Source organism: Chiloscyllium punctatum, chromosome 39 (assembly GCF_047496795.1).
Source record: "Chiloscyllium punctatum isolate Juve2018m chromosome 39, sChiPun1.3, whole genome shotgun sequence".
NCBI lineage: Eukaryota > Metazoa > Chordata > Chondrichthyes > Orectolobiformes > Hemiscylliidae > Chiloscyllium > Chiloscyllium punctatum.
The window spans coordinates 25,280,993-25,307,357 of record NC_092777.1 but is presented as its reverse complement, the minus strand read 5'-3'; the positions used below and the strand labels follow the sequence as shown (position 1 = coordinate 25,307,357).

The 26,365-nt window shown below is 40.1% G+C and overlaps 1 protein-coding gene across 2 annotated transcripts in view; it reads right to left on the bottom strand.

Moving 5' to 3' along the window:
* Window positions 1-921: 921 nt before the first annotated feature.
* The window catches only part of fn3krp (fructosamine 3 kinase related protein), a 30,306-nt gene continuing 4,862 nt past the window's right edge, over window positions 922-26,365 (bottom strand). The window contains exons 2-6 of one of the 2 annotated variants that reach the window (XM_072558326.1): window positions 15,343-15,494; window positions 10,022-10,113; window positions 8,636-8,718; window positions 1,982-2,104; window positions 922-1,539 (exon numbers count right to left, since the gene is read on the bottom strand). In XM_072558326.1, the coding sequence (XP_072414427.1) occupies window positions 1,201-1,539; window positions 1,982-2,104; window positions 8,636-8,718; window positions 10,022-10,113; window positions 15,343-15,494 (789 nt within the window). In that variant the 3' untranslated portion in view covers window positions 922-1,200. The remainder of the gene's footprint in view (window positions 1,540-1,981; window positions 2,105-8,635; window positions 8,719-10,021; window positions 10,114-15,342; window positions 15,495-26,365) is intronic. The other variant, XM_072558327.1, reaches the window with a different exon arrangement.

The following is a 26,365-nucleotide window of genomic DNA, read 5'->3' as shown; positions in this document are numbered from 1 at the left end:
GACTTATGGGGTACCGGCCTCTGTGGAGTTTTCACCTTCTTTACATTTTCCTTCATAATGACGAATTTGCACTGGTAATTTATTCTTGTTATATTATAATAAATCTCACAACTGAGATCTCAGTTTTATCTATGTTACAACAGTGGCAAATATAGACTACATTTTAATTTCTGTTATCTGATTGTTATATCTGAGACCTATCGTGAATTTAAATGGCTTTCAAAGAGGAAGAAATATTGACACAAAATCACTGTAGTGATCACCTAACCACAGATTTGAGAAAGGATACAGACGCAGGAACACACACTGAACTAAATTTCAGTTGCTGCTTTTGAGTATCAGAACAGAGATGGAAATTGAATTGTATGCCAGAACTGAAAGCTTTTCTCTCTCCCTACCTGCTTCTCTCACCATCTCAAAAAACAGAATCCAGTGCAAAAGCAAACAGTGGAATCAACCTTTCACCAAGAACTCAAGGATACCTACAAACCTCACCAATGTTGAAGATACCAGTTAACAATAAAAGAACTGTGGTCTCAAGTTATAAGACCTAAAAAATTCTCGGGACTTAAACTTTAAAACTTTTATTCTCTGTGTGTACACCTTCATTTTTAAATTTATTACCTGTTCTTGTGTGTGTACTTGATATAATATTTTTATTATTTTGTCTCAGGGTGGGTAAACAACAAAGTTCCTCATTCTTTAACTCAAACGAACCTTGTTAACTAATTTTTTTAAAGATTATATTGAAATGTGATAGCTTCTGCTAAACAGAACTAAAAATATTTATAGCTACCAAATGAGAAGGATTAAAATGAGAAGAGCCAGTTCCCTTCCTCACCTGGTTGTGTGATCGATCAGAGTCAGTTACAAAATGATGCATTAAGTTTCATAAAAAACATCATTCAACAGAAGTTAATATCTCACATTTAACAGTTATCACACTTTATTTGCTTAGTTATTACACAGATACTGCAAATGTTATTTTGAAGTGTGAAATCACAGCTAGTTTCAAGCTTTAATGTACAATGAAATCTTGTTCAGTTAGCAATAATGCATGAATTCATTAATTCATTATGAATATTTCATCTTCATCCAAGTATAGGTTTCGTGCTACCACTTTTAAAAAGTAAACACAAATTAATTTGTGATCAGTCTGGAATCATTTTTAATATTATTTGATCCAAGAGGATGATATCATTACTTCAGTAATGCTTTCATCGTGCTTATAGATGACCCTCTATATCCTGTCCCAAAATGATTCCAATGATTCAGGTAATGGAAGAGTTGGTAAAGTGTCAGTCGCTTCTCAAATCCTGATGCCTTGGGAATTTTGTTATAATATGCCGTGTAGAATGCTGTGCTAAACCCCCCAAAAATTCCAGATATTGATAATTCGTACTCAGAGTGGCCATAGAAGGAGGAGGGGTCAAATATGACAGGGCCATCTTCTACTTGTCCAATGTTTCCTCCCCACAGGTCTCCATGAAGGAGAGCAGGGGTGATTTCCACATCATGAAATAGAGCAGGTATCTTCAACTGTAAATTAAAGTGTCAACAGTTAGTGTAACGCAGAGAAGAAACACAACGTGTGGTCTAGGTGTGCATTGACATACACTATGGCATGTTTGGGAGCGTGTTTTTTATTCAATGGCACAGACAAGCTCTGTTGCGCTAAAAATATAGGAATAAATCCCCCAAGAGAAGGAGATATTAAGGGAAGATTCTACATAAGCAAATATCCTGATCAATCCATACTTAGTGTACAACAGGATTTCAACCCATAAATGTCAAGTATTCAGGTGAGTGTGTTCCTATGAACCCCAGTTTTAAAAACGGAAAGCACAATTATCAAATTTGTAACAATGAATAAATAAATTAATAAAATAAGCTTTTCAGTCTACTGAGATCATTCAATCAAATTTGAATCAGTTGATTGGCTGAGTTTCAGCATGAAAGATTTGTGCCATAGTAATTGTACCTGAAGCTTTGACCAGAGTTCCCTAACTTCACGGTCACCATATTCCTTTTCAATTAAATCCAACTGTAGTTGAAGACGTTGCCGAATAAAGAAGTTAACCCAGTCACTCTGCCAGTCATTATTCTGATGAGAGAAAATTGAACATTTTAATTTAAATGGCCATTTATTTTATTGTGGCTCAATGCTTGTCTTACAAGTATTGTTTTCTGCTAAACATTAAAAAATTCTTTTTGCAGAGCTGCTACAACAAAACCAATCTAAATTTCATGTTAGATGCACATTCTTAGTTATTTACAGAAATGCAGGCTGCAGTAGCAGAATATTAAAATTTGATGATGGTGGAAGTGTTCTGTTTTTCTATTCTGTAGACTATGTATAAGTGTAGAACAATACAATTTGCTACTTGATAGAATCTATACAATTGTGCAAATATTGTACTTGAAATGACTCCACAAAGGCTGGTATCCCATCACCAAATCACCCTTTATTTAAACAGGGAGAGTCCTTGACACTGATCCAGCTCATTCACAGCTAGTTCTCAGAGTGAACAGAATCTCTAACACTCCCGTTTATATCTGTCAGCCAGGATCAATTAGCAACCCCAGTCAGTGAACTCACATTCTATGACCATCCACCATCCATTCCTATACTTAAACAATTTAGTATTAAGGAAGCTTCATTTCTTCAAATATTTATGTTCGCTAACAGGTTTCTTTGCAGACAAAATAATATCTTTGGATTGAATGGCTATGATGTGTGCAGTTTTTGCACAGATTACTTCAAAGATCCTCACAGAATAAAATCAGTAAAGCGTCATACATTCATTGACACCACAAAACACAGGTTGTATAAAAGTGGTAGTAAGGTCCACACTTCATACTGGGGGTATTAAGCTAAGTTCTAAAAACATTTGCATTGCCAGACTGACATGAAAAGACCATTGTTTTTTGTGCAGCCTTATATCTTCAATGCAGTCCCTTCCAGATGTTTAAGTATCAAGCCTATAATCTTCTATTTACTGCTGAATTATGAATTATTTTCTGACGTTATGTTTTAGGGAGTCAAACAGCTGAGAAGGCACCAACAGACAAATTTTTTATCCCTATTTCTGATTTCACTGCATATGGAGACAATTAATTCCAAAAGTATAAAATTGTCTCTTAAAGAGAAAAAAAATTGTTCCCAATTGGAAATTTTACATAAAATAATTGGCCATTGACAAAGACTCACTTATTGCATTTTATGTTTTCAGATAGCCTGCAGCAAGTTGTCATTATATCAAGGTGTGGAGCACTATTATTGTATTGTGCAGCATGAGCACTCTGCTAAATGGGAAAGATTTCAAACAAACCTAGCAACACAAAAGTGGGCAGCATGAGGCACTCTGGGTCACCAGTAGAATTATAGTAACCACAGTATCTAACCAGTATGCTACAAATCATCAAGCCAGGAGATCAACCCTAATTCAATGAAGTGCAGGAGGCCATGCAGGAGCAGCACCAGGTCTACCTATAATAAAGTGGCAATCTGGTGAAGCTGCAACACAGGTTTGTTTGCTAAATTGTATGCTAAATTGAGGAAGTAGCATGCAATAGACAGGGCTACGTGATTTCACAACCAACTCATTGCTGCAAAAGGCTGTGTCGGCTCAGTCATTCTGAGTACTTAAGACAGGGTTAGACAGGTATTAACTAGTAAGGGGATCAAGCGTTATGGGGAGAAGAAGGGAGATTGGGCTTGAGAAGCACATTAGCCATGATCAAAAGGCAGAGCAGACTCGATGGTCTAATTCTGTTTTTTACATATCTTATCTTATGTGGTCTTATATATTATTATATCATATTACCTTATATGGTCTTATGGTTAATAGATCAGCTCAAAACTCTGCAGTCTTGCCACATTCGATCAATATTGCAGGTGGACAATTAAACAACCAATGGGAGGAGAACACTCCACAAATATCTTTAATGACTGGACAGCACAACCAATCAGTGCAAAAGACAAGGCTGAAGCATTAACATCCATCCTTAACCAGAAGTACTAAGTGGATGAGCCACATCAGCCTCCTCCAGAGGTCCACAGAATCACAGATGCTAATCTTCAGCCAATGCAAGTCACTGCACGTGATATCAAGAAGTGGCTAAAGGCTCTGGACAATGTAAAAGTTACAGGCACTGACAATATTCTGGCATTAGCACTGAAGACATGCTCCAAAATTAGCAGTGCCTCTAATCAAGCTATCGCAGTACAGCTACAACACTGGCATCTACCAAACAATGTGGAAAATTTCCCAGATATGTCCCATAGAGAAAAAGTAGACAAGCTCAACTTGGCTAATTGCAGCCGATTAGTCCATTCTCAATCATCAGTAAACTGATGAAAGGGGTAGTCAACAGAACTATCAAGCAACACTTGCAAAGGAATAACCTGCTCATTGATGCTCAATTTGGTTTCCATCAGTGTAAATTAACTCCTCCTCCTCTTGTCCAACCTTGGTTCAAACATGGATAAAAAGAGCTTAACTTGAGAGGTGAAGTGCGAGTGACTGCCCTCGACATAAAAGTAGCAATTGACCAAGTATGGCATGAAGGAGTCATAGAATCATGGAATGCCTAGAGTGGAAACAGACCCTTTGGCTCAAAAAGTCTACACCAACCCTCTGAAGAGTAACTCACCCAGACCCAATCCATTTCCCTATTATCCTACATTTATTTACCCCTGACAAATGCCCCTAACCTACACATCCCTGAACACTAGAGGCAATTTAGCTTGGCCAATTCACCTAATCTGCACATCTTTGGACATCATTTGAGGAAACCAGAGCACCCGGAGGAAACCCACGCAGACACGGGGAGAATGTGTAAACTCCACACAGACAGTTGCCCGAGGTTGGAACCCAGCAAAACTGGAGACAATTGGGAGGGCAGGGGACTTTTTCCACTGGTTAAGTCATACCTTGCAGTTTTTGGAGGTCATTCTTTCAATGCTGAGGAAAACTTTTCTCAAGGTAATGTTCAAGGCCCAACCATCTTCAGTTGCTCCATCAATGACTTTCCCTTCATCATAAGGCCAGAAGTGACCCTGCTCGCTGATATTGCTCAGCACAATTCATAAGCCCTCAGATATTGAAGCAGTCTATATCCATTTGCAGCAAGACCTGGATAAAATCCAGGCTTGGGCTATTGAGATCAAGAGAAATTCGCATCACGTACGTGGTGTGAAACGATCATTCTCATTAAGAGAGAATTAAACCATTAACCTTTAGTGTTCAGTGGCATTACCATCACCAAATGCCTCAACCATCAACATCCTGGGAGTTATCACTGACCAGAAAATAAACTGGAACAATCAAATATGTATTGTGGCTACAATGAACAGATCATACTTCTAAGGCAAGTAACTTATCACCTACTTCTTCATTGCCTGTCCTCCATCTACAAGGTATAATTCAGCAGTGTGATGGAATTCTCTCCACTTGCTTGGATGGCTGTATCTGCAAGGAGCTTGACACCATCCAAGACAAGTAGCTCCCTTGATTGGCACTCTATCCACCATCTTCAACATTCACTCCCTTCATAATCAATGGACAGTGGCAGGAATGCACTCCATATACAAGATACACTGCAGTAAGTCCTACAGTCTTCCATGTTTTAGAATGACATAAATTTGTTTAATATTACATTCCATGACACTGCAATGCTGTTGCTATAAATCCTGTGTCTTATGATCTTGCTCCACAACCACCTGGATGAAGGAGCAGCGTTTTTTTGTCTTTATTGTTTAATCTGAATTCTAGTTCAGCTTAAACAGTAAAGAAACACACCTCCATAAAAATAATCTACTCTGTTATAAACAAACTCTGGAGTAAGAGAGTGAATTTACTTACCCCTCCAGATTTGATTAAACCACAAATGTATAGTAACTCAACAAAATTCAGAAAGATCAAGATTTATAATTGAATTTCATGGGAAGTTTTATTTGCACCTTAGCAAATTTGAAATTCAGTTCTAGATATAATTGCTATCCATACATTAAAATACTCACAGACAATGCTGGAGAAACTTAGCAGGTCTGCCAGCATCCATGGAGAGAGAGAACAGAATTAATGTTTTGAGTCCAATACGACTCTTCTTCATATCTTATTCTAGATTTCCAGCATCTGTAGTATTTTACTTCTACATAAATAGGTCAGAGGGCTTTTTTTGCAACAAATGTACTTCAACACACATGCTGTCTAAATGGGCCTTAAAGGTACCATGGCAGTGTGTGTGTAAAGGAATCTCTGCAGTGTCCCAATCAACATTGAATCTTAAATCAACATCAACAAATCATTATCTGCTCCTTTATCACTGTTAGGAGAAAGTGAGGATTGCAGATGCTGGAGAGTCAGAGTCAAAAAGTGTGGCGCTAGGAAAACACAGCAGGACAGGCAGAATCCGAAGAGGAGGAGATTCGACATTTTGGCCATAAGCACTTCTTCTTCAGGAATGTGGAGGGGAAACGGGGTGAGAGATAAATGATGGGGTGGGAGTGGGGCACAGGATAGGTGAAAAGGCAATAGGTGGATACAGCTAGCAGGCAATTGTGATAGGTCGGTGGGGAGGGTGGAGCAGATAGGTGAGGAGGAAGATGGACAGGTAGGACGGGTCAAGCTGGCAGTGCCTAGTGGAGGGTTTGTTCTGGGATGAGGTGGGGGTAGGGGAGATTTGGAAACTGGTGAAGTTGGTATTGATACTGTGTGGTTGAAAGGTCCCAAGGTGGAAGATGAGGCGTTGTTGCTCCAGTTGGCAGGTGGCTTTGATGTGGCGGTGGTGGCGGCCCTGGACTTGCATGTCATTGGGGGAATGGGAAGTGGTCACAGGGCGGTGGGTTGTTTGGAGCATGTGTCCCAGGGATGTTCCCTGAAACACTTCACGAGTTGACATCCTACCTCCCCAATGTAGAGGACACATCGCGAGCAATGGACACAGTAGATGAGGTGAGTGAATGTGCAGGAAAATCTCTGCCGGATGTGAAAAGATCCACCGGGGCCTTGGACGGAGATGATGGGGGATGGGGGGAGTGGAAGTGTGGGCGCAGGTTTTATACTCTTGCAGTGGCAAGGGAAGGTGCCGAATGTGGAGGGTGAGTTGGTGGGGGGGTGGGACGGTGATGGCGGGGGCATGAACCTAACAAGGAAATCACAGATGGAATGGTCTCTATGGAATGCTGATAGGGGTGGGGAGGGAAATTTCGATCCCTGAAATAGAAGGCCATCTGGGATGTCCTGGAGTGGAATTGCTTCTCCTCAGAACAGATACAGTGGAGGCAGAAGAACTGGAAGTACGGGATTGTGTTTTTACAGAAGGGGGCTGGGAAGAGGTGCAGCCAAGGAAGCTGTGGGAGTCTTTGGGTTTGAAATAGATATCTATATTTAGTCAGTTGCCAAAGATGGAGACAGAGAGGTCCAGAAAGGAGAGGGAGGTGTTGGAAATGATCCATGTGAATTTGAGTTCAGACTGGAAGGTATTGGTGAAGTTGATAAACTGTTCAACCTCCTCAAGGGAGCATGAGGTGACACCAATATAATCATTAATGTAGCGGAGGGAAAGATAGGGGATGGTGCCAGTATAAATAGGGAAGGTAGACTGTCCAATGCATCCTATGAAGAGGCAGTCATAGCTGGAACCATGTGGGTGCCCATGGCTAGCCCTCTGGTTTGTTAGAATGGGAGGATTCAAAGTTATTGAGGGTGAGGACCAGTTCCCTTAAACAAATGTGTGCATCAATGGAGAAGTACTGGTTGGGTTGGTGGGAGAGGAAGGGATGGAGGGCTTGTGGGCTTCGCCATGGGGGATGGACATGTATAGGGATGTCCATGGTGAAGAAGAGGTATGGGGGCTGGGGAATCGAAAATCATGGAGGTGGTGGAGGGAATGGGTGGTGTCCCAAACGTATGTGGGGTGTTCCTGGACCAAGGGGCACAGGACGGAGTCAAGATATGAGGAGATGAGTTCAATGGGACAGAAGCTGGCAGAGACAATATGTTGACTGAGACAGTCAGGTTTGGGAATTTTGGGTAAGGTAGAACTGGGCAGTGCAGGGCTGGGGAGCTATGAGGTTAGAGGCAGCAGATGGGAGATCTCCTGAGGTGATGAGGTTGTGGATAATTTGGGAGATCATGGTTTGGTGATGAGAGGTGGACTCGTGGTTGAGGGAGCAGTAGGAGGAGATATCAGCAAGTTGGCATCTGGCTTTGGTGAAGTGGAGGTCTGTGCACCCTACTACCACTGCAACCCCCCCTCCATCTCGTTCACTGGTTTAGTGGTGAGGTTGGTGTTGGAGCAGATGGAGTGGAAGGCTGCGCATTGCAAGGATGAAAGGTTGGAGTAGGTGAGGCAGTTGGAGATAAAGAGGTCACTGTTTGGAAGACTATGCTATGCACAAACTGGTTGCTGCATTTCACTACGTTCTAATATTAGCTCCACTTCAGAAATACTTCATTAGTTTTGAAGCAATTTATGAAGCAGAGACAATATAATGAAGGTTTTCTTTATCATCCAAGTCTGTAAATTTAATTTTAAAAAGCACAATAATTTGACAACAATTTCTTAAGAATGCATCTGAGTGTGTTGAAGTCCTATATGTGTGCAAGGAATACAAACATTAGCCTACCTGTGGGATATAACCACAGCAGGTAGTGGTATGAAACCCAAATCTGCTCACATACTGGATTTCAGACTGTCCTGGTCCTTTGCCTATCTCAGACAGAAAAAAAGCATGTTTAGACCAGTGTCTTCACACGATTTTAGTAAGTACAACTACATTCATTCAATTTTAATACTACTTTCCAAACAGAGTTGTGTATCATCTATCACCAGCCAATAATGAACCAAATATAATTCATAACAATTAGGGACGGAGTAGGCCATTCAGCCCTTCGAGTCTGCTCCACCATTCAACCGGGTCATGGCTGATCCAACACTTCTCACATCCATTTTCCTGCCCTTTCCCCATAACCCTTGAATCCCCTATTGATCAAGAAACTACTTATCTTAACATTCAATATTCAAAAGACTCTGCACCAACACCTCTCCATGGCATGGGGTTCCAATGACTCACAATCCTCTCAGAGAATAGATTCCTCCTCATTTCAGTCTTAAATTGGCATCCCTTTATTCTGAGACTATGCCCTCTGGTCCTAGACCGTTCCATGAGGGGAAACATCCTCTCAGCATTTAGCCTTGTCAAGCCCCTTAAGAATTCTTTATGTTTCAATGAAATCACCTCTCATGCTTCTAAGCTCCAGGGAAGAGAGTCACAAGTGGTTTCAGCTTTCCTTAGAAAAATATCCTTCCATACCGGGAATCATCCTAACGAACCTTCTCTGAAATGCCTCAAATGATATAATATCTTTCCTTAAATAAAGAGCCAAAACTGCTCACAATATTCCAGATGTAGTCTCACTAGCACCTTGTACAGTTGCACTAAGAACACGACTACTGTTGCTCTCCAACCCCCTTGAAATAATGGCCAACAGTCCATCAGTCTTTCTGATTACATGGTGCACCTGTTTGTTAGATTTCTGTGTTTCGTACACAAGTATCCAAGTTCCCTTTGTGTTGAAGCTATCTGCAGCTTTTCTCAATTGAAATAATACCTTGTTCTTTTGTTCTCTCATCCAAAATGAACAACTTCACATTTTTCCACAAGATCCCATTTGCCAACTCTTTGCCAATTTACTTAAACTGTCAATATCTCTCTGTAAACTATTTGCATCCCTCTCGCAACCTGCCTTTCCATCTATTTTTGTATCATCTGCAAATATGACTCCAGTTCATACATACGACTTAAAAGTTTGGGACCCTAGGGGTCTTATAATGTCAACATCTGACAATGTCCAAAGGGGATTGCAGAACATAAAAATTATCCACAACCACCAGATATGATTTTTCCCTTTGGTTGTGTTGGTGTCAATAAAAAATATATAAGAATCTGGATTATGTAATTCATGAAACTGAAGCTCAACACTTAGATTATAGCAACGATAAATAAATTTACCAACAGTATGTGCATCTTTACTTTCCCGATCCCTTAGCTTTTCATTGTGGAGATGCAGATTTGCCAGCTGCTCTCCTAATGTGGCCATATGTCTAGAAGGAAACAACAACACCAGAATTGGAAATAGCAACATATTTTCAAAACGCGTTGAACAAGCAAACCAAGAAGAATCTGTTGATTGGCCAGTTGTCACTACTTATAGGCACTGCAAAACAAAGAATCAATACTATATTTTTAAGAGTATCTATTGTCTGGTGCCACTCTTTGAACATCTACAAATGTGCATCATATTCAACCTTCCAGTCTTAACTCCAGGAAGCACTCTGCTTTCATTTCCCCAAAAGTAAAATGCCAAACCCATTCCATGCAAACAGGGGATATGAGATAGCATTGACAGATAAGGTTAAGGATAATCCAAAGAGATTCTACAAATGCATTAAGAGCAAGAGGGTAACGAGAGAGAGGGTAGAGCCCCTCAAAGAATAAGTTTATGTTGAACTTTGGGAGAGATACTATTTCACGTCAGTTTTTACTGTGGAGAAAGAAATGGAGTCTAGAGAATGCAGAGAAATAAACCTTGATGTTTTAAAAACAGTTCACATTATGGAACAGGAAGTTCAGGAGGTCTCAAAGACTATAAAGTTGGATAAATGTCTGGGATCTGATCTATTGTATCGAAGAATGTTATGGGAAGTAAGAGAAGAAGACCCCTTTGCAGAAATATTTGCATCACCTATAACTACAGTTGAGGTGCCTGATGACTGGAGGGTGACTAATGTTGTACCTTTGTTTAAGAAAGATTGTAAGGAGAAACCAGGGAACTTGAGACTGAGAGGCTGACTTCAGTTGTATGTAATTGTTGGAGGTGACTCTAAAATATAAGATTTACAGACCTGAAGAGAGGCAAAAATTGATTAAAGACAGTCAGCATGGTTTTCTGCAAGGAAAATTGCATTTCACATACTTGATTTGAGTTTTTTGAGGAAGTTAACAAAAAGATTGATCCAAAGAGCTCAGAGACCTGTTCTCAAAAGATTGAAGCAAGTAGACATTGTTTATTTGGATTTTAGTAAAGTTTTGAGAAGGTTCAGTACGGTAGATTAATTAGTAAAGTTGGGTCACATGGGATTCAGGATGAGCTTGCCAACTGGATACAAAATTGGCTTACTGCCGGGAGACAGAGAGTAATGGTGAAGGGTTGCTTTTCAGATTGGAGGCCTGTGATCAGTGGTGTTCCACAGGGATTGGTTCTGGGTCCTCTTTTGTTTGTCGTTCACATAAATGATTTGGATAAGAATATAGAAAGCATGGTTAGTAAGTTTGTGGATGACACCAAAATTGGTGACATTGTACATAGTGAAGAAGGTTTTCTAAGATTCCAAAGGGATCTTGATCAAATGGGTCAATGAACGAAAAATAGCAGATGGAGTTCAATCTGGATAAATGCAAGATACTGCATTTTTGTACAACAAACATGGATAAGACTTATATAATTAATGATAGGGCCTTGGGTAGTGTTGTAAAACAGAGGGACTGAGGGGTGCAGGTACATAATTCTTTGAAGTTTTCGTCACATATAAACAGGATGGTTAAAAAGGCATTTGGCACACTTGCCTTCATTGCTCAGTCCTTTGAGTGTAGGAGTTGGGAAGTCATTTTGAGGTTGTACAGGACATTGGTGAGGACTCTTGTGAAATACTGTTTCCAGTTCTGATTATAGGAAGGATATTATCAAGCTGGAGAGGGTTCAGAAGAGATTTACCAGAACATTCCAGGCATGGAAGGTCAGCATTGTGAAGAAAGGCTGGATAGGCCGGGGCATTTTTCACTAGAGCGCAGGAGGTTGACAGGTGATCTGATAGAAGTTTATAAAATAATGAGGGTTATAGATAGGGTTAATAGTAGTTGTCTTTTTCCTATTATGGGTGTTTTCAAGACTAGGAGGAACATTTTTAAGTTGAGAGGAGAAGGATTTAAAAAAGATGTAAGAAGCATCTTTTTTTTAAACACAGAGGGTGGTTCGTGTGTGGATTGAATTTCCTGAGAAAGCGGTGGATGTGAGTACAATTACAATGTTTAAAAGTCATTTGGATAGATACATGAAGAGGAAAGGTTTGCAGGGATATGGGCCAGGAGCAGGCAGGTGGGACTTGTTTAGTTGGGATAATGTTCGGCATGGACTGGTTGAACCAAAGGGTCTATTTCCCTGCTGTGTAACTCAATGACTCACATTCCATTTCTGATTTTGCCCAATTCCATCTAATTCCTAGCTTGTCTTTTTGAAGTGTTGCTTAGGTTACTGCACCACAAACTGGCTGTAATTATTTCACAAGCAGATCCAACATCTCAGCACAAATATACTACTGTCAAACAGACAGACTTCGGGGCTCAGGTGCATCATTCTTTGGAAGCTGTGTCACAGATAGACAGGTTGGTTAAGAAAGCATTTGGCATGCTAGCCTTCAGTGCTCAGACCATTGAGAGTAGGAGTTGGGATGTCAAGTTGAGGTTGTACAGGATGTTGGTGAAGCCACCTCTGGAGTGCTGTCTACAGTTCTGGTTGCCCTACTTTAGGAAGGATATTATTAAATTGGAGAGGGCACAGAAAAAATTTACCAGGATGTAGCTTGCACTCTGGGTTTGAGTTACAAGGACTGGCTGGAACTTTTCTCACTGGGGTGGGGGTGACCTTATAAAATGATATAAAATCATGAGGGACAGAGAAGTGGTGAATAACAAAGATCTTTTCTCTTGGGGTGTGTGTGTGTGTGTGGGGGGGTGCTCAAAACTAAGGGGCAAAATTTTAAGATGAGAGGAGAAATATTTAAAAGGGACTTGAGGGGCAACTTTTTCATACAGAGAGTGGTTCATATGTGGAATGAACTGCCAGCGAAAGTTGTAGATGCAGGTACAATCACAACATTTAAAAGACATTTGGGTAGGTATGTGAATAGGAAAGGTTGAGAGAGATATGGGATAAATGCAGGCAAGTGGGACTAGTTTAGTTTGAGCAACTTGGTTAGCATGAACGAGTTGGACTGAAGGGCCGGTTTCCCTGCTGTATGACTTTATTTATAACAAAATTAATCTCAACAACTGTAGTATGACTCTACCAGTCTACGAAGAAATCAGTGCATTGAAACATTACTGATAACTATATTTATAACAAAATAGATTTCAAACAATATTTCTAATCTACTTTCAGGACAACAGTTGCTAATTTTAATCAACCTGTTCACTCCTCTACAGCAAGTGTGACCTGAATTCAGGCCTTCTGGCTCAAAGAGACACTACCACTGTGCCATCAAGAGCTCTGACAAAGATTATTTTCATCAACCTGCTCAGAGATGCTTTTGACAGGTGGGAGGTGAACTCAGGTCTCCTGAACTAGAGGCAGGGACAGTATTACTGCACCATAAGAGTCCTGACAACAGTTGCTGTTTTAAAAGATTAATTTAAATTCCACCAACTATAATAATGGGATTTGAACCCATTATTGGGTATTAGCTGGGCCTCTGGATCACTAGCCCAGTGACATTATCACTTCACCACTGCCTTCTGCAAAAGTAACACAGGTAGAGATTTTCAACAGAATAGATATTCTCTAAAAAATCCTGTTCAGAGATCTTATGGCACAACTCTGGAGTAACTGAGACTTGAAATAGAGCTTGCTGACTCAGAGGTAGGGAGACTACCACAGCACCACAAGAGTCTGGACAACAATTGCTAACTTGGGCACCATAATACTTTCACCTGATCAAAATCACTCAAACAAATTAAGGACTGAGGCATCATTATTATGGATTCATGATAAAGTTCCTACAAGAAGCATACCATAAGATTTCTAGAAGTCTTTTATATAATGTAGGAATTAAAATTCAGGAGTATTGCAGGACAGTAGTCAAACCAAAGCATGTGAACAATGTCCTGCATTAAGAATTTGAAACTTCAAAGCTTCCAATTGACACAGATGACCATTAAAATCATTTTTCCATATACTTAAAAACAATGCACTCTAAGGAGTTTCAATGACTTTTGTTCTATTTTCATTCTTTTGTGAAGATGGCAAATATCACGAGAATATGAACTGTGAGATGAAAGTTCATAACATATTCTTGTTTGAAAGCTTAGGTTCTAAATTCAAGTAAAATGAAGTTTTATTTGCAATTCCGTGAAGAACTGGCCTTTTAAACAAAAAAAAGCCAGAAACGAATTTTTGTACAAAGAACTAAAAACAGTATTTCTAAGATATTCACACATCCAAGATATCTGAATTTAGCCAAATGACTAGCAAGCCACTGAGATAATTGCTAAGTTGTTTGCTGACTTATGGAATACAACCTGAGGCAGACAAGGGCTGGTTCATCCAGACACAAACCAGTTCAGTTAGGAAGATGATAGTCAGTAAGTGAACTGAATCAGCAGCTTGTTTAAATGACTAGGAAAATACTTAAACAAAAGAAGATAACAATGAATGAATGCAGAATTATGCCAAAAATAAGTCAATTAATCATCTCAATTGAACAAGGAACTTGACTTTGGAGACAGGGATAGAACCTTCACTTAGGTTTTGGTATCCATAAGGTTGTTGTTGGATAAGTATTTTGAACTTTTTTTTAAACTGATAATTGTAATGAGTTTGTTTCAAATGTTCTTGCGTAATATAAAACAGTTTATGATTTATTTTCCTTTTGGAAATAAATGTTCATGTTTTTTGTTAATAGCATATTGGAATCATTTTATGAAAATGTTCAGAGACAGTAAATAAGAAAAATAAAACTTATGATTTATCAAGTCACTCGGAGAACCAATTTGTCCAGCATTCTCATCAGCTGCAATCACAAAACTTAACAGACATAACTGAAAGGAATATTTTTGCCATCAACTTACAAATATACTGTCTACTTTTGATGCAATCATTAAGCTTGCCTAGCAAACATCATATAACCATTGTTGATAGTCATAAAAATACGTCAGATTCACTTATCCTTCAGGGAAGAAAATCTACTTTTGTTACGCATCGACATTGGACTCCAGACCCACAGCAAGGCAGTTGACCCTTAAACTTTAGTTAGGGATAAGCAGTGGCGTTCACATCCCATATACATCCCATTCACAAACACCAAAATGCGAGATGTAATTACACCATTATGGAGTTGAATCCCAACTTTTATCTGCAGACCCACCTCACCTGATCTCCAAAAGCACAGAGTATAAAACAAGCTTTTCACTTGGAAATTGTGTTTCTATTTTTAAAATTAGCTGGTTCACACTGGATGAATGATGATATGAAACTGTCTTATTTTCAGATTATAGATTACCTGTTTAAACCATGAATATCTAAATGTTCCATAACAAACATTGCTCCACCATCCGAGAGGCTGATCACTTTTATTGGCTTTGGCACTTTCATGGTGCTGGTTTTCAAGATTGCCTCCAGACTTGCCATTTCTCCATCAAACATCGTCTTGGCCTGTTTCAAAGAACGTGGTTAGTGAGATCACGAACATTACCAACAATTCCAAGAACCAAAGTACTTAAAGTATCACCAACATCAATCAAACCAGAACATTTTGAGGCACCCAGTTACCAAACAACTACTTTCACTTCGCCTGTAACTTTGCTTCTTGCATGTCATTTAAATGTAGAGTTAATCATGTGCTGTAACAAGCAATAGATCATTAAAAATCTGAGGATTTATCTACTAAAACTTGTCCAAATTTCTCTCTTTTCTCTACTAATCTGGTTGGCATGGACTGAAGGGTGTGTTTCCATGCTGTATGACTCTATCAGCAACCACTAAGTTCATGTCTGTGACACAGCTTCCTGTGTTACTATTGTCTCCATTCCTAAATGCTACATTTATATTGATTTAACCAAATGCTAGAATCCAGTCAATGCAATTCCCCAACAACAGGCAACTATTTAAATGTCCTTCTGTGCATTCACCTTTAATAATTCTCTTGTGCAAGCAACAATCTGTACCTCATTTAAAAAAAAGTCATAGATCAGCTTTGGGTGTTTGCAGCTAAGGATTACATATTTTAATTGGCCCCATGCATTATTTTAACCTTTGATTCAATCACTTAGAATTGAAAAGTGTGTGGGTCAAGCTAATGCTAGTGTGTGGGTCAATAGATGTGAAGCTGAAAGAAGACATGAGGTCAAACAGCATTCGAGAAGTAAGAAAGTTTCAGACCAAAACCCTTTGTCAGTACTGGGGAGGGGGAAGAGGAGTCCATAAGTAAAAAAGAGGGATGGGGAGGTGGGGCTGGGGAAGGGTAGGTGGGATGGTAATACGTGGATGCATGTAGGGTTATTGTGATTGGTCAGTGGGAACGGTGGAGTAGATAGGAAGATGGACAGGTCAGAACATGTCAGGGAGGCAAGGAGGAGAGGCTCGGCATGGGATAAGGCTGGAGTAGGAGGGACTTTGAAGCTGGTGATGTCGATATTGAGGCCATTGGGCTGTAAACTTCCCAGGCAAAACATAAAGGTGTTGTTCCTCCAATTTCCATTTGGCCTCAGTCTGCTTCCATCTCCCTACTTCAGCCAACCGTATCAGCACAGCTCTCAAAATCTCTTACCTCGTAGGTATTTACCTAGGCTTCCTTTTAATTGCAACTACGCTCTTCAAATTAATAACTCCCAGAGGCTGTTTCCACACTATACAACTCTGACCCTGTGAAAGGCAGCATGTTATACATATATATTTTTAAAATTTACTTCTTGAGATGTGGGCATTGCTGGCTGGGGCATCGTCATTGCACATTCTTAGTCACATTTGAGAAGGTGGTGGTGGTGAGCCACTGCAGTTGACTGGGGAGGAAATGCCCTTAATATCATTAGGGAAGAAATTCCAGAATTTTGATTCAACATTGAAGGAACACTTCTGAGTCAGCGTGGTGAGAAGCTTGGAACGGAATGTGCGTGTGGTGTTCCCATATATCTTGTGCCATTGACCTTCTAAGAAATGGTTGTGGGCTTGGAGAGTGCTAATTAAGGAATTTTGGTAAAGTTGTGCAGTGCATATTGTAAATGGTACACAATGCTGCCACTGAGTGTCCAGTGATGGAGGGAATGGATGCTTGTGGATGTGATACAAATCAAGCAGGCTACTTTATCCAGGATAATGTCAAGCTTCTTGAGTGTTTTTGGACCTGCACCCATCCAGGCAAGTGGGGAGTATTCTGTCACACTTTTGACTTGTGCCTTGTAGATGGTGAACTGTCATCGTGAAAGTCAAGAGGTGAGATACTTGATGCAATATTCCTAAATTATGATCTACTCTTGCAGCTAGTCCACTTCAATTCATGTTATTGTTTTCCTATATTTCTTCACCTTTTCTACATGCTAAAACTCAAAACTTCTCAATGTTTCCTCCATTTCAAAGATTAGTCGAATTGGACTCAATATCTTCACAGATGCTGCCAGAATTCTTAGTTTCTCCAGCACTTTCTGGTTTTATTTCAGCAATCAGTATTTCACATTTGAGTCATTTAGCAAATGTAATCAGCAACAAGAGTCTAGGAAGAGGAGTCTACTGTGCCAGAAATGGCTACACTTGGATGGATCAGCTAGAGAATTGGTACAAAACTGGCCAATTGTGTTTTAGCTCTTGTTGCTGATTGTCCTTGTTATTCACCTAACTATTAATATAATACAAATCCCATAGACTAATAAAATCATCAAAAAGGATTTTAGTGATTTAAAGCTATAAATAGTTATTCGGTGCACAAAATCATCTTTTTGCCTTCTCCAGATGTGCTGTTGATACAGTATAAATTTTTAAGTACTGTAGTAAAGCAAACCTTTTATTAATAATCAGCACCCATGCGACCAGGAGTGCGCCAGTTCATCAAATCCACTGGATAACCAAGAGATCCACATAATCCAAGTATAAACACATGTTAAGTAATAGACCCATTGTATTGCAATGGGTATATACATCATTGTTTTACTTTATTTACAGCATTAATCATTTAAATAATAATGCAACTTTGCTTTAAATAAAACTTACGGGCAGACAGTTTGTCACTCGCACCCTCAACTGACTACTTGGATATCGCAGTAGATTGGGGTATTTGAGGAAAAATTGACTTGAAATTTAATGAAGTGTTGATATTACCTGTGGCCATTCGATTGAACAAGTCTATTTAGATTGCGATAATTAAATTAAAAACTATAATAATTGAATAGAATAGTACAGTAAGCTTTGCCGTATTTGAGGTATATAATTGTTGCTGACCTATCCAGAGTGCCGATTCATACAGTGCCAGTTAAAACAAAAGTTTGCCGTACTCTAAAAGCAAAACCAGACTTTGATTCAGTTACAACTAGTTAAGAAGCAAGTTTAAACATTCACCACTGTTGCAATTTTTTAAATGAGTTCTTCCTTTCAGTCATTATACACTATTGTTTTTAAGTAGATTTTCTCTCAGAAATAATTGTTTTACTTGTTCTTCCTCAACACAGATCTAACAATTAATCCAATTTTAGTTAGAAATCACACAACACCAGGTTATAGTCCACCAGGTTTATTTGGAAGCACATGCTTTCTGAGCACTATTCCTTCATCAGGTGGTTGTGGAGTATAAGATCATAAGCCACAGAATTTATAGCAAAAGTTTACAGTGTGATGTAACTGAAATTATATATTTAAAAAGACCTGTTGTTTGTTAAGTCTCTCATCTTTTAGAATGAACATGTTGGTTTCAGTTCTTTCATATGTAAATTGCAGAAATCTTTTAAAGTTATATTCTCAAGTGAACTTTAACAATTAGTGTCTCATATGCTGCAGACAAAGATGCCCTGAGGCATGGTACATTGGCAAGACCGAACAAAGGCTACGGCAATGGCCGTATGGACACCGTACAACAATCAACAGACAGGAGCGTTCCCTTCCAATTGGACAACACTTCAGCAGTCTGGGACATTCAACCTTGGACTTTCGGGTGACTGTCCTCCATGGCGGACTTCGGGACAGACAACAATGCAAGTGGCCAAGCTGAGGCTAATAGCCAAGTCCGGTTCCCAGGGGGATGGCTTCAACCAGGACCTTGGGTTCATGTCACACTACAGGTGACCTCACTGCACGACACACAGACACAGACACTCCTATAGACACACACACACACCCACACAGAAGCTCTCTCTCATACGCTCACATGTACATTCCCACACACACTCACACCCTCTCGCAGACTTATACCCCTTTACACTCTCACATACACACACTCTCTCACAGACACTCATAACCACCCCACCCCAAACACATACCCATATGGACACACATAAATATAAGTTTGTGGGGTGAATGTGTACTTGCAGAATTACATTTTATTTTGCTCAAAAACTGCATGAATCCATAAAAAATTCTGGAGATCTGTTTTTGAGATTAGAATCAGTCTGAACATTGTGGCATAGACAGTCTCACACAGGGTAACTCACACCTTCAATGCATTATCTGGGCTGACATGACACCAATTGTTAAAGTTCACGTGATATGTAACTTTGAAAAAGTTCTGCAATTTACATATGAACGAACTGAAACCAACATGTTCATTCTAAAAGATGAGAGGCTTAACAAACAATCCAGGTCTTTTTCAATATACAATTTCAGTTACATCACACTGTAAACTTTTGCTATAAATTCTGTGTCTTATGATCTTGTACTCCAAAACCTCCTAATAAAGGAGCAGCGCTCTGAAAGCGAGTGCTTTCAAATAAATCAGTTGGACTATAACCTGGTGCTGTGTGATTTTTAACTTTGTACACCCCGGTCCAACACCAGCATCTCCAATTTTAGTGCACCCTATCTTGAACTTTACAGTAAGTTCCTACTGCAACACTGAATCTAGACACCAAAAAAATCACAATTCTGAACTACTGTAAAATAAAATTAGCTGTAATTTTGCCAAAAACATTCATGATATTAATCCTCAATACAGAAATGGTGAGCATAAATTGCTGTCTACATCAGGGATTTTTAAAATATGCTAAAATCTATGACAAAGTGAAAATTAACTGTCCATTTTGCAAAGTTCTCGACAAAGTATTGTGTGAACACAAACTTCAATTCTCACTCCGCTGCGTACTGTGTGTTCCTGAGATCTCTCCTTCAGTTTTTAGTGAGGTTCTTCTTTCAGCAAGGTAACCAGTTGATCAGGTTAAATTTGCTTTGAAGCTTAATCTATTGACACACCAGAGGAAATTGCACCAAAAAAGTAACATTGAAATTCTCATTTCACAAAGAACATTTCTTAACACAACAACCTTTTAATTCTTGAGAAGAATTAAATACAAAAGCTATTATGAAAGACCCTAGAAATGATAACATTTGACTCAATCAACATTACCATGATTCAAAAGGCAGACACTTCTACCCATGAATGTTTATACATCACCAGCCAGCAATTAAGCATGCAGAGCAGCTGTCTCTCACATAAATTCACACTTCACCCAACAACAAGACTGTTGTATTTCAAAAGATGAGACTATCTGAATACAATTAATTTCATGGTTCAAAACCATAATTCAGAACAGTTGATTATTTCATTTTAAACATACAACCACAATATTCATCACAAGATGATTTCAGATGAAATCATCCTTTCAATCCATTTTCTTTACTTCCTTCCAGATTACTCACTGTGGCACCTTCCTAATATATCTGTTGACATTGTAAAGAGTGGAACTGTGGATGAAACAGTAAGGGACTGGCAAAGATGAGATATGAGTATCTTTCCTCAGTTTTTACAGATGATGAAAGCTAGATAACTGCAACAGTAACCAAAAGAAACATGTAAGAGTGACTACGGGAGATAAATATTGAAAAGTTAAGAACTAAAAGAACATAAATCAAGAAGCTCAAAGGAATGCATCCAGAAGATGGAAGGTTATGATGAAGTAAATGCAATTAGTAACTTTTCAAAATTCTTTCAATTGGAAACAATTATTACTTTCCACTAACAGTCCAAAAACATTTCTGCCTACCACACAACTTAACAATATTGACTATGAATTGTCGTACTGATGTGATGTCATATACCCAAACCCTATGTCCCAAGAATTGGCTGATCAAATGAAACAGCATGTTGTATCAGTTATTCAAAACAGGCAAAATGCTGATCATGCTTGCACAACCCAAAAGATATTATAGTTTTATATTATAGAGATATGATTCTGAAATTCGACAGCACCTGCAGCACAATCCTGAATGCACTAAGTGCTACACAAACAGTACTTTAAAAAAAATCAGTCAAGCTTGTAACAGGCTCATTTATGCTTGCTAAAAAACCTACATTCATGCAGACTGACTTACTCTCTGCAAACAAAAGGATCTTTTCATGCCTAGTACATTTCTGAAAATTATCCAGCAGAATGGGGAATGGAGAGTTCCCTGTTTGTCACGTTATGGAATATGCTGACCACTCAAAACCTTCTTAAGCAGGCACATTCTTAGCCAATCAGATATATACCATAACTTTGCAATTTGTTTCACTAAGTGTACAGTGAAAATTACTCAGTAAGTTAGCTAGATTGACTACCAGGTTTTAAAACAGCCAAATATTTATTCACAAAACTATGGAATGAAACACAAAAAACAGAATAAAGAACACCTCAGTCTGTCCAAACTAGACTTAATTATGCTGTTCCAAGTATGCCCAACAGTCACAATAAACAAACCCCCTAAACAAGAGCAAGAAATGAAACAAAGGCTTACAGGTTGAAGTTAGAAAGGCAGAAGGAGAGAGAGTCTAGCAGCCTGGTTCCAAACAGCCTACAGCTGAACTTCTCTTGCTAAAATGCTGAACTGAACTGCTCAGCTAGAGAGCTGGCCATGCCCCCTTGACCTATACAGGTTACTTCGAAAAACATAAAAGCTTTCGCCTATAGTCTCACCTGTTTATGTATAAACAAAAAGGCCTTTCACCTCTGTACCAAACCCAGCTGTTTCAGAGCCCGGCCTGTTTACGACCCCTCTGAAAAAACCAAAGATACAATATCCTTGATAAAAAGAACAGCTTTTCGAAAAAAGGACCAGCTTTGTGACACCTTCCCCCTTAAAAAAAATTGAACCATCAATATCAAAGTCATGATTTGGAGGTAGCTTTATTAGAAGATGGCTTCATTTCTAAAACCCTTCAAAAAAAAACTGTTTAGTAGTGTAAAATACACATATACACGACCACATGCAAATATGCACAACCACATGCAAATTCAGGCCGTGGCACACCCGCCACCGAACGTCACCGAATCTCATTCGAGTCTCGTCAACGCATCAGCAATCATGTTTTAACAACCTGCCACATGTACAATTGTCAAATTGAATGGCTGCAACAACAAGCTCCATCTAAGGCAGTCTGGCATTTTTGTCCTTGAATTTCTCCACAAATGCCAAAGGGTTGTGATCAGTGTACATGGTTGTCTCAGTTGTGTTGCTGGCAATATAAACACTGAAATGTTATAATGCCAACACCAAGCTCAAAGTCTCTTTCACCACCACTGAATATTTCTGTTGATGAATGTTCAACTTCCTGGAAAAATACCCGATGGGTCTTTCTATTCCCTCATCATCCTCCTGCAGGAGCAAAAACCGACACCCACATAACTGGCATCAATAGCCATCTTGAAAGGCTTTGGGTAATCCGGTGTGGCTAATACTGGGGCAGTGGTTAACACATTTTATAGGCTGTCAGATGCCTTTTGACAGTCTGTTGTCCACTGAAATTTCTTGCCTTTTTTAACAATTCGGTGAGTGGAACAGCCATACTGCTAAAATTCGGCACAAACTTGTGGCAAAATCCACTCAATCACAGCAACTGTCGTACTGCTCTTTTTGTCGACGGCTAAATTCCCCTATTACTTTTGTCTTTGCATCTCATGGGGCCATTTGTCCTTGTCCAATAACATGGCCCAGGAAGATGACTTGGGCTTTGGCAAATTCACTTTTAGCTAGGTTTACCACCAAGCCTGCCTTCTGAAATCGATCAAACAAGTCCAATAAATGCTGTAAATGTTCACTCCATGAATGACTAAAAATCACTGGCGCATCAATGTAAACAAAACAGTTGGGTAACCCAGTAATGACCTTATTAGTCAGTCTCTGAAACGTAGCCAAAGCATTTTTCATACCAAATGGCATGATTTAAAATTGCTGTAGTCTATTTGGCATTGCGGAAGCTGAAATTGCCTTTGCTCTTTCTGAAAAAGGTACCTGCCAGTAGCCTTTGCACAAGTCTAACTTGGAAATGTAAGTTGCTTGTCCCACCTTTTCAACACAGTCTTCCAACCTTTTCTGACAATAATCCTTCAGGAGTACATCTCTCCTCATCCTTCAGCATCACAGCCTGAGAGTATCCTGGGTCCCCTAATATTGTAACCTCTTTACCTGTTATTCCTGGCCTATGTGAATAAACCTTAGCCTTGCACGTATATTTTTTAAGCAGATCTGGCACTTCCAGGCTTATCCTGTTGTCCTACATCTGGCTTTCTCCTGGCCCACCAAAACTGTGATTTTGTGTGGCCCACTTTATTACAATGAAAACACCAGAGCGTTTTAACTTCTTTGTCTCCCACCCCCCCTAAAGGATTTCCTTTATATCCTGTGGTAAGTTCTCCTAATGATCTTCACTGAGATCTACCTTTCCCTTTCCACATGAGGATTTCTCTTTGCCCCAATTTCTATCCCTCATGGACTGAAATTGATTCTGGAAGCCAAACTGTGTTTTATGGAGTAGCTCATAATCATCAGCCACTTCAGCTGCTAACCTTGCTGTTTTAACTCTCTGCTCTTCCACGAGCTCACACTGCTTTAAGCAATGAATCTCCGAATTCCTCCAAAATAATGATCTCTCTAAGAGCATTGTAGGTTTGCTCTATTTTTAAAGCTTTTATCCATCGATCAAAATTACTCTGTTTGATCCTTTCAAACTAAATATAGGTTTGACCAGAGTCTCTCCTTAGATTCCTGAAACATTGTCTATAGACTTCTGGTATAAGCTCGTATGTACTTAAGATAGCTTTTTTCACCTCCTTATACTCCCATATACCTCCTCTGATAGAAATGCGAATATCTCACTAGCACTACCTACAAGTTTTGTTTGGATCAACAAAACTCACATGGTCACTGGCCAGTGGTTGTTCAGCCACATTTTCAAATGAGGTGAAAAAGGCTTCCATCTCCTTCTCGTCAAATTTAGGCAATTCCTGAACGTACTTAGACTAGGCTTCTGAATACCAGGGGCTTGCTCCTCCTCACTCTCTTCCTCACTAAACCTACCTTCTGCCTTTATCTCCAGCCTTTTAAGTTGACTTTCCTGCAACCGCAAGAAATGCAAAACCTGCGCCCACACCTCCCCCCTTACTTCCCTCCAAGACCCCAAGGGATCCCTCCATATCCGCCACAAATTCACCTGCACCTCCACACACATCATTTATTGCATCCGCTGCACCCGATGTGGCCTCCTCTATATTGGGGATACAGGCCGCCTACTTGCGGAACGTTTCAGAGAACACATCTGGGACACCCGGACCAACCAACCCAACCACCCCGTCGCTCAATACTTCAACTCCCCCTCCCATTCCACCAAGGACATGCAGGTCCTTGGACTCCTCCATCGTCAGACCATAGCTACACGACGGTTGGAGGAAGAGCACCTCATCTTCCACCTAGGAACCCTCCAACCACAAGGGATGAACTCAGATTTCTCCAGTTTCCTCATTTCCCCTTCCCCCCACCTTGTCTCAGTCAAATCCCTCAAATTCAGCACCACCTTCCTAACATGCAATCTTCTTCCTGACCTCTCCGCCCCCACCCCCACTCCGGCCTATCACCCTCACCTTGACCTCCTTCCACCTATCGCATTTCCAACCCCCCTCCCCCAAGTCCCTCCTCCCTACCTTTATCTTAGCCTGCTGGACACACTTTCCTCATTCCTGAAGAAGGGCTCATGCCCGAAACGTCGATTCTCCTGCTCCTTGGATGCTGCCTGACCTGCTGCGCTTTTCCAGCAACACATTTTCTGCTCTGATCTCCAGCATCTGCAGTCCTCACTCTTTCCTTTTTAAGCATCAGGTTTTGAAGATCAAACATGATCTCTTTTTCTCTCTCTCTCTTCTGCTGCTCTCTTTTTCCATCTCCTCTGCTGCTTTCTCTTTTTCCCTCTCCTCTGCTTTTAGTCATAACTCAAACTGTTTCATTTGGACTAGATTCCCTACAGTGTGGAAACAGGCCTTCAGCCTAACTAGTCCACACCGACCCTCCGAAGAGTAACCCAACCAGACTCATTTCCCTCTGACTAATGTACCTAACACTATGGGCAATTTAGCACGGCCAATTCACCTGACCTGCACATCTTTGGACTGTGGGAGGAAACCAGAGCACCTGGAGGAAACCCACGCAGACACAGGGAGTGTGTGCAAACTCCACACAGACAATTACCTGTGGCTGGAATCAAACCTGGAACCCTGGTGCTGTGAGGCAGCAGTGCTAACCACTGAGCCATCGTGCTTGCTGCCCTTTCCTTATCTCTCGCCTCTAACTCAAGCTGCTTCATTTGCAATTGAATTCTTGCCATCTCTACAGATTCTGATGGTGTTTCCAGCAAATTTAAATGCTAAGCTACTGCTGTACGTATCTCTCCTTTCCTCACAAAAGGAGGCAGCTCCAACCCCAGCTTGTCTGCTAATTCCAGCAGCTTGGTCTTATTCACTTTTTGTAAAACTTCCAAAGTCACTGTGTCCACCTCCAGAAAACTCTTGGCGACTGAAGGAGCCATTGTTATCCCAAGCTTTGTCTACCCAATCAAACCAACGCCCAAAATAAAGACACTAGCACTGACCACTCTCTGTTTAAATCCCGCAAAGAGCCATCAATCTGTTTTACGAACAAGGCCAGACCACTCAAAACATTCTTAAGCAAGCAGCCCAGACCATAACTTTGCAATTTGTTTCAGTAAGTGTACCAAATATGCACAACAGTCCCAATAAACAAACCCCTTAAACACAGAGCAAAACATGAAACAGGGTGAAGTTAGAAGGACAGAGAGTCTAGCAGCCTGTTTCCACACAGCTCCACAGCTGAGCTTCTCAAACTGAAGCGCTGAACTGAACTGCTCAGCTAGAGAGCTGGCCAAGTCCCATTGATTTATACAGGTTACTTCGAAAAACATAAATGCTTTGGCCTAAAGACTCATCTATCTACGCATAAACAAAGAGACAATTCATCTCTGTCCCAAACCCAGCCGTTTCAGAGCCCGACCTGTTTACAACCCGTCTGAAAAAAAACAAAGACACAGTATTCTTGAGAAAAGGACCAGCTTTGTGACATTCAGTAATAAC